Here is a 9,604-nt window from a genome sequence, read left to right as displayed (position 1 = left end):
CCGCCAGCCCTTTCGAAATTTTCCATTTAGTTTACCAATAGGAAAATTATTTGCCTATTTTCCTTGTCGGTTTTCATAATTTGCCTATCGGTTCTATACCGATAGGATTTCTTTTTCGTTTCCAGTAATGGGTGATTGTTTCTTCCGCCCCAAATCAAAATTGTTTGTGAAAGATTCTTGAGGGTCCGTTTGGATGAGCGAAGTGTTTTGGTTTCTACTTGGAATCACAAGAATTGGTTCAAACGCATCTGGAGTAACATGAAACGTTCCTGTTTCTCCTTGAAACGATTCTCCTTTCCTTTAGTAGAACTCAAACGCGCCACCATATTGTGGTATTACACGGTGATTCTCTTCTCTTCCTTGTTCCTTCTATGCTACTAATTGTATTTCTCTCCAGTAGCCTTTTTTGTGCAACAAGCTAAAATGAGTTGCATACAAGTTGTTCTTCGTCAACAAAAAGTCTATAATTTTTTGAAAACATATTTTTATCTATATGACTTTAAGAAAAATACATATTCCTGTGAATCAGGATAATCCAACCTACTAGCCAAACGATCCCATAATAAAGTGATTCTCATTCACCATCTAATTGTTTCTTAAAAAAATCTAAAATGTTTTTGTGAGTATCTAGATCCATATCAAACGTACCATAAAAGTGATTCTCATTCACCATAATGTTTCTAGTCATGACTACCGGGACTTAAGTTTATTTAGAGGATAGGAGTTTTAGCAAAGTTTAGGATATATATATAGACCCAGTTCTTAGATAAGAATTTTAATTGTCTCCTATTCGCCTAGCTCCTCTCTGATCGCCTTTTCAGTGTTTCGATCAAGTCACGCTCACGCAATGGGCTAGCTTGTAAACAACACTTGACCGATTATTTCCATGTAAAAAAAACAATAATTTTCCAAGAAGGAAAAATTTAAAACAGAAGGAAGACGACGATTATGATTATTAGCTCGTGCTTTGATTCGGATTTGCATCCTCATGGCTAACTGTTGTTTGATTAGCAGCGGATTAATTAACAAGCAACAAATTAAAGCAACACCATACTTATATCTATCGTTTCACAAGCACCTGAGCAGAGTTAGCTCTTTGGCCGCCGCCGACGGCGAGGACTCGAACTCGCCGCCGACGCCGCACTGCTCCACCATCGTCTGCCACCCCTGCCGGCCCAGGCTCATCTCCAGGCTAGGCGGCGTCGCAGTCGCAGTCGCAGTGGCAGGCGGTCCCACTCCCAGACCCAGTGCCAGCACCCTGACGCTCATGCCGGCGCCGCCGCCGCCGTCGCTGCAGTACTGCTGGTGGAGCCACTCCGAGGTGGAGGCCGTGTCGCCGCTGCTGCCGCTCGTGTTGTTCGGCGACGACGACGACGGCCGCCGCCGTCGTTGGACGCCGCCGCCGCCGCCGCTTCCTGCGTGGTCATGATCAGCCTCGTCCACGAGATGATGAACAGCGACGGCGGCGTCGTCTTCTCCGTGATGACGGTCGACGTGTTCGTCTCCTACCTTCTTCAGTCCCTGCATACACGTAGATACGTAGTTTAGGGCATCTCGGCATAGTCTACACGATGGAGTATATATATATATATATATATATATATATATATATATACTGTACGCCGTAGCAACATTCAAAGACATCCTCTTTGCATGGCTCCAAGAACGACCACGACGAACGAAAGAAGATGGGATAAATGCAGTGGTGCTGGCGCGCATCACCATTGAATTGTTAATAGCTGCACTTGCAGCTATCACCTGATCCTGATCTGATATATGAATTAAACCATGCGTGCGTGCATACCATACCGCCCCAGATGCATCGATCAGAAAATTGAATGTACTGTGCGGTCGTGAACCGTCCGCGTTATAAATTCCATGCATGTATGAGTGTTTAAGTTCTTTTTTTAAATCCTCTGAACGAACTGATGTAAGATGTGCGGCATGCACAGCTTCCAATGCGTATGCATGAATGCAAGTGGAATTAATACAGCGTATGGAGGGAGTATATTATACCTGCTGCTGTCTTTGCTCCGTCGTCGTCGTCATCAAGAGGCCATTACCATCAGTCGATGCAGGCTCGTCTGCAGGCACGACGATGAGGCCATTGCTGTAAGGTGCAGGGAGGCGGCGGCGGCATGGCGATGCCTGCAGCATGATCACTTCGTTGCTGCAGCAGCTCTGCTGCTGGGCCGGGAGCTGCTGCTGCTGCTGCTGGACTTGGTGGATCCAAGCACAAGCGGAAGCGGCGGCTGTGGCATCTTGATGACGATCCACCGCCTGCTGCTGCTGCTCTCCTGGAGACCGTGACCTCCTGCTGCGTATATATAATTGCACGGTTAATTGCACACAGGCCTCCTCGCTCATGAGTAATTACTTTATGACGATGCTAATCACGATATATATATACGTATACCTGATCGATACGTACTACCATATGCATATTGGTAAAAGCCAGTATATATATCCATTGTACCGCCGTACTTGTTTGTACGTACGATTCTACAGTATTAATACAAAGATACATAACTCTCTTGTGTAAAACCAGAAGAACGTACGTGGAGCTATACACGTCGTCTGCTTTCTTCACCGTCGATCTTTTAAACACACATGCAGTCGTCTCATATGTAGGTAGTCATGCATGTTATATATGTTATGTTATGTTATGACAAAGTTATTGTTAATCACGGTAATAAAGGGGGCAAATAAAACATGTATGCATGCAGCTAATAATATAGGAGTAGCTAGCTAGTTGCAAGAAAGGGCAGCAAGCAGGGGTATCTAGCTAGCTAGGTGCCGGAGGCCAGCCGGCCGGCCGTGGGGGACAAGCAGCATCAGATCATACAGAAACCTGTGATGAGCACGTCCATCCATCCATGGATGGATGGATCGTCAGTCCTACTAGTGTGGTGGTACAGGTACTCCCTCCGTCCATGAAAGAATCAATTTCTAGAGTTGTTCTAAGTCAAAATTTTTAAACTTTGACCAAATTTCTAGAAAAAAATGCTAAGATTTATAGTATCAAATTAGTATTATTAGATTCATCATAAAATATATTTTCATATAATGTGTATTTTATATTATAGATGTTGTTACTCTTTTTCTATAAAGTTAGTCAAACTTTAAAAAGTTTGACTGGCACGGATCCTGGGAATTGATTCTTTCAGGGACAGAGGGAGTACAGGGTAAGCGCTAGTGCTGCCAAGTGGCTTGTCCATGCTCGCCACTACAAGCAGCAAGCAAGCAGATCAGGACGAGCTAGCGAGGCACGCCGCGCGCGCCACGCCACGCCGATGGAGCCGCACAGCAGGCTTTCCCCGCGGTCAAGGCTCCTCTCGCTAATATAATGAATGGAGTCGCCGCGCGCTTGTCCTCTTGCGCCCGTCGCAAGCGAGATTCCGCCCCCCCGCCACCGGTGCAATAGGCCCGGTCGGCCGGCCACCGCCTGCCTGGTCGGCCGGCCGGCCGGCCGGGCCAGCACCCAGCACCTAGCAGAGGGACAATTGATCGGTATGCATGCATGCATGCGTGCGTGGATCTGATCTGAACACATGATGATATCGTCGTCGTCTATCTAGCCACCTGATCTGAATCTGATCATATATCGATCGGCCGGCTGCTAGACGACGCATGCATGCCTAATGCCGCCTAACTTAACCGTACGACGTACCAGTGAGCTAGGGCCCTATATCGCATGCATGCGTGCGTGATGGCATCTTCATGCATGCAGTCTCTGATGATGATAGCTAGAGGCCGGGATCGAGGAGAGCCAGCTGCGAGCGAGGGAAGCATCGATCGGGCGGCATGGACGGACGCGTGCGTGCATATTGCAGAGGCTTCAACACTGCTTAGCTTGCAGGGTTAGGACGATCAGGAGGTAGCTAGGGCGGCCACGGAAAAGAGAGTCTTCATCTCCATCATCACCCTGCAATGCATGCACTACTACTACACTGTCTGCATGCATGCATGCTGCTGTAAGCTAGTACCCGCCGGTACTAGTACTACTTCTTTCAAGAATAAAGAAAGACCTTATAGCATTCAAAAAAATTATATTTATTATCCGATAAAGGAAGGCAGTGTAGCTAGCTAGTAACATTTGACAGTGTGCATTAACACTGTTCATCACTAGGCTAGGCTGCAATAGGGGGAGCTACTACACCACCCAAGCGTTTTTCTATATGGCTTTTTTTCCCCACAAAAAGGTGTTAGGTTTTTTTCCTACATAAACCGGAAAAATTGGAACAAATAGAGATGAAGAGACATAAATTAATGCTTCATCGGTTTCAAATTGTAAATCATTTTTAACTTTTATTACTACATATATAGCTCTTTTGCACTGCATCTAGATCATGGTGAAATCTAACACCGACGGTCGGGGCTTTGCTGAGTCCTTCCTACTGCCATCCAAAGCATGGAGCCCCTCCTAAGGTACCCATATATAGGCCTTGTTTAGTTCCGAAAAGTGAAAAATTTTCGGTACTGTAGCACTTTCATTTGTTTGTGACAAATATTATCTAATCATAGACTAACTAAGATCAAAAGATTCATCTCCTCGTGATTTACAGCTAAACTGTGTAATTAGTTTTTGTTTTCGTCTATATTTAATGTTTCATGCATGTGCTACAAGATTCGATGTGACGGAAAATTTTGAAAACTTTTTGGTTTTCGGGGTGAACTAAACAAGGCCATAAACTTGAAGTTATTGAAGCTTAGAAGGAAGGTGGCCTAAATGCTCCTCCCAGTATATTTGTCTAGATCTACCATGTAAACATAGAAATACATAGTAAAAACTAATTATATCTACCTAAAAAAATCAAAATGACTTATGATTTAAAATGAATGGGATTTTTCTTTTGCCGAATTTACTTTATTTAGTATGAGATCACTCTAACTGCCAAATTAACATGTGGCCTTGTTCAGTTGGCAAAATTTTGGGATTTCGGGTACTGTAGTATTTTCGTTTGTATTTGATAAATATTGTTTAATCATGGATTAACTAGGCTCAAAAGATTTTTATCTCACAAATCACAGGTCAATTGTGTAATTAGTTTTTGTTTTCGTCTATATTTAATACTTCATATATGTGCCACAAAATTCGATGTGACGAAGAATCTAAAATTTTTGACAAAACTTTTCAAGAACTAAACAAGGCCATAGTAATGCCTAATTAACGCCTTTTGAAACATCGCCGAGAGAGAGAGATGGAGTCCTGGCTTTGAACCAGATCGGTGTGTGGATGCAAGTTTGAAATGACGAGCATGTTGACGAAAATGGGGTCAGGAGAGGGAGGTCCCACTTCCAGTTTCAGACGACGACGACGGCAGGCGTGGAGAAAACGTCACATGCACGTAGGACGACGTGGCTAGGACATGCAATGCATGCATGCTCTTTCTCAGAGTTTCAGAGTTCAGAGAGATGTTAGGGGCAGGGGCACAGGCGAAATGAAAAAAACAGAGAGAGGAAATGCGCTGATGAGATGAGTGTGATCGATGACAAAATGTGATGGAAATGAAATTTTCATCTCAAGCTGAAAAGGAGCTATGGATACAACAATGGCAGGAGAAAAAGCTAAGGCTGCACAGCTAGCGCATTGGGATCCCAAACAGCCAGAGAAGCACAGCAATCTAGGAGTATCAGGCTTCGCCTGCTGCTTCAGTTGGCTCAAAGACACATATATGGATCAATTAAAGACACTCTGCTCTAGCAGCCACAGGTACACAGCTCTTTTTTAATTTACAGATGGCTTCAGAGACGGTCAGTTTATTACGTAATCAACTGTCTCTAACTAGTATGGACACGGGAAGCATTACTGTAGCTCACGAACTGTCTCTAAACAATTAAAATTAGAGTTTGTGACGAGCGAGAACTGTTGCAATAAAAGATGATGAATGTCGTTTTTTTTTTTGTATATTGTGTTGCCTAATTTTGTGGAATGGTTGAAACACATGATGCTTGATTGTTACTATTTTTTGTGGAAAATATTATTATTTTCTTTCCTTGGTGAAGTATCCTTCGTCCTTAAAAAGGATATAATTATAGGTCTAGTCCAAGTCAAATGATAACTGTAATTAAATTTATAGAAAATAGTATCAACATTTATGACTTCAAATAGATATATACACTACAAAAATGTATTCCATGATAAATTTAATTTATATACTAATATATTTAATATGTTAAATATTAGCATCTTTTATATATAACTTTGATCAAACTTAAGAAGGTTTGTCTGAGTATTATTCCAAAATTGCGTCCTTTCGAGGACGGGGAGGCTGCAAGAACTAGTAGTAGCTACTAATCTATCACGCTCCACTAGTAATTAATGAAACTAAAACCTTAGACCAAATGACACACAGCTAGAAGCCTAGATCACATACAGTCCAAACCGACTGCCATCGATCAACTAAAATAATGCAGTCAAATTCCTCTAGATCCTGGCATCACAATTGACTAGTAGTTTCCATGCATATATCCGTATCCCCATAACACAGAGGGCATGCATCCATATGCAGGATACAAAATAAAAGATCACAGTGGCATGAATGCGCTCACACAACACGTCCATATGAACCCTCCAAATGCAGCAAAGTAGCTGGATGCAGACATGCAGACACAAAGACCAAGAGAGATGGAACAAAACAATGAAACCATGCATCCATATAAATACTCAGATTTTCACCTGTACATACTAGAATAAATTAATCTGAGAAGAAATGCAGCAATGCAAACCTATCAGTATTGTTGTTGAAGGTAGGGATGGTGTTGACTGAGTTGTTGCTGTTGAAAACATCAAAGCCATCCCCTTCACCAACACCAGTTCTGAGAAGGACCATGTCTCTGGCTTGGTGATGACCAGGGCCTGAAACATGATACATATGCATATGTCTCATCACAATGCAAAACTACAAAAACACATATATGGATCACATACAGCTCCTCCGGTACAAACTTACTCCCTTCATTTCTAAAAAAAAGATACAATTCTAGAATAGTAAAGTCAGTATCCAAAGTTTGACTAAATTTAATTACCTATAAAAACACTAAAATTTTTATCATATGAAATAAATGTCGTTAGATTTGTTATAGAAAATATCTTTTATAAAATATATCTTTGGAGTCATGTTGATACCATTTTCTATAAACTTAGTTAAATTTGAGGTGCTCTATATTTAATTATATATATTAGGGTCTAGAATTGTTTTTTTTTTCAGAACAGATGTACTAGTAATATCTACTACTGTGCACGCCAATAATTCAGCACTGTTTGTGACTAGACCTTGAATTGATGGACGACTCAGAACAGTGTACCAGAACATTATGATCTAGGCAATATATATGTGTTAATCCTTTACCTGCTACACATGATCTGTCTGTGCCCTTCACTGTTCTGTACATCTGCAGGAAAGAAAAAGAAACATATTAAGGCATGCTTATTCCTTGTGTGCCATATGGTTTAGTCTTGGAGCATGTGTAATGATGAAGTTAAATAGCCGTGCGATGCATGTAGTTTAAAACATATGGAGGACAAAAAAGGACAATAGCTACGTGATATCAGCTAGTAGCAACAAGGTATCAAAACAAGCCGTACATGTCACATTTCTTTTTCAGTACTAGTCAATTGGTGATCAAGCTAGATGACTACTGTCAGTGAAAAGTGTTTTGTGACTGGATAGACATGTTTACATGCTGGTAAAAAAAGGAGAGAAGCTAGATCGACTTGCCTGCAGGTGACTCTTGACATGTGCTAGTGTAAGATCCTTCACGTTCATCAGTTCCAATACTGACTTTGGTGTTGCTCCTAGAAGATGCAGCAAAAAAACACAAATCAAAGGAAGTTTCAGAACCAAGAAGATGCACATGCATGCATGGAGGGGAAAAACAAGCCGAGAATAAACTCAGCTTGCACAAAACCATGAGATTAATTGCATAGTATTATATTTTATTTGGATTGAGTGGATGATAACAAAGAATAATTAAGGATGAAACCTTGTTGAGAGTTGAGACAAGGGAAAGAAGAAAACCTTTTAGAAGATTTGCGTTATGTGCTATATAAAATTTCTCTTGAAATCCTTAAACATATATATATATGTATGTATAGATGTAGGTAGCTAGGAAAAAATAAAATAAAAGGCATGATGCTGAAATTATCTTTAATGTTTTCATTCATACTTTATTTAACTATAGTCGTCCTTCGCAAGGTGCCAAGAGGAGTACCGTACCAAAACAGTATGTAACTTAGATTTTGGCACTTAGTTAAAAAAAAAGAGGACAAAGAACCGTAAAAAAAAAAGAAGAGACTCATTTCCCAGTTCAATCGTCACCCTATATATATTCCCAATAGTAAAATATAGTTACAATAAAAATATAATTAACCTTCTTCCTCGCAAAAAGGAAAGTATATAAACCTTTTTTTTATCAGGAAAACTTGGAGGAAAGCACAACCGATCGATAAGAGAAGAACTCCAAGAGAATTAACAGCAAAGGCAAGATCAACAACGACAATCCCATGAAAGAATTCATGGTGGCGCCGTGGCGCTAATTAATCGGTGCTCTGAATTTAACATACTCTCGTGGCCGCCAAGGAGCTCGACGGCGTGCACGAAGTGCGCGTGCAGCGCGGTGGTCCACCGCATCCGCGGCGCCCTGGAACTTCTCCTCGCGCCGCCGCCGCCGCCAGGCGAGTTCTTCTTGAACCCGTGGGCCGTCTGGCTCGGCTGGTGGTGCAGCCGGAGCCGCTGCACCTGGAGGTTGTGCTCGTTCACCGCCGCCGCGTCGTCCACCTTCTTTGAGGCCGCCGCCATGGTGTCGTCGTCGTCGAGCTCCAGCCCCAGCATCAGCCTCGGCTCCGGCGGCATCTTGACGCCGCCTGCCGGTGGCGACGGTGGGCTGATGTGGAGGGAGAGATCAGGAGGTGTCGTCGTCGTCGGCACACCTGCACTGCCGGTCGTGCTCATGGTAGCTAGCTAACGACGGGCCGGCGGTGCAGCAGTGGGATGGGATCTTGTTGCAACGACGGTGTCACGGTGAGCTGAGCAGCTTCTTGGTTGTTCCAAGCTCTAGCTAAGTTAAGGAGGAAGAAAAGCTTGCGGCAGAAGAGGTAGTATGTAGTAGTGTATATAGTGGGCTGCAGCCTGCAGGGGGTAGAGTGATTAGGTCATGAGTGGCATATCATTCTTGTATGGGTGTTTGCGTTTGAGCGTGTGATGAATGTGTGATGGAGCAGAGAAAGAGAGGAGGGGATGGAGAGGTTATAGTAGTGGAGAGCTAGAGAGAGAGAGAGAGAGAAAGGTAGCTAGGGATATGGACATATGGTGATAGAGAGAGAATGAAGAGAGAAGATGGGATTGGCAGTGTCCCAGCTCGCAGGTAGCTAGGGGAATAAAATGAGAGCGAGAAAGAGGAGAGAGACATAGAGATAGGCCTTGAGCTGGTGAAAAGTTTTTTAGTAGTATAATAATTTTATTTTTATTTGATAATTATTTTCTAACTATGGATTAACTAGTCTCAAAAAGATTCTCTCGCAAATTACAGATAAAATGTTTCATGCATGTGCCACAAGATTCGATGTGACGAGTAATCTTAAAAAAAAATTTAGGAACTGCTT

The 9,604-nt window shown here is 42.6% G+C and overlaps 1 protein-coding gene across 2 annotated transcripts; it reads right to left on the bottom strand.

Annotated features, from left to right (window-relative positions):
- Nucleotides 923-9,276, bottom strand: LOC8069722. Of its 2 annotated transcripts, none has more exons than XM_002442385.2 (6): nt 8,567-9,276; nt 7,722-7,798; nt 7,353-7,395; nt 6,730-6,859; nt 2,017-2,317; nt 923-1,521 (listed from the first exon to the last, which is right to left on the bottom strand). In XM_002442385.2, the coding sequence occupies exons 1-6, from the start codon at nt 8,952-8,954 to the stop codon at nt 1,069-1,071; spliced, it is 1,392 nt and encodes a 463-aa protein (XP_002442430.2). In that variant the 5' UTR covers nt 8,955-9,276; the 3' UTR covers nt 923-1,068. The 2 variants fall into 2 exon arrangements, with proteins under 2 accessions (XP_002442430.2, XP_021301545.1); XM_021445870.1 differs by having other exon boundaries at nt 2,017-2,314.

Source organism: Sorghum bicolor, chromosome 8 (assembly GCF_000003195.3).
Source record: "Sorghum bicolor cultivar BTx623 chromosome 8, Sorghum_bicolor_NCBIv3, whole genome shotgun sequence".
Lineage (NCBI taxonomy): Eukaryota > Viridiplantae > Streptophyta > Magnoliopsida > Poales > Poaceae > Sorghum > Sorghum bicolor.
The sequence above is the reverse complement of the archived record's forward strand: the minus strand, read 5'-3'. Positions and strand labels throughout refer to the sequence as shown.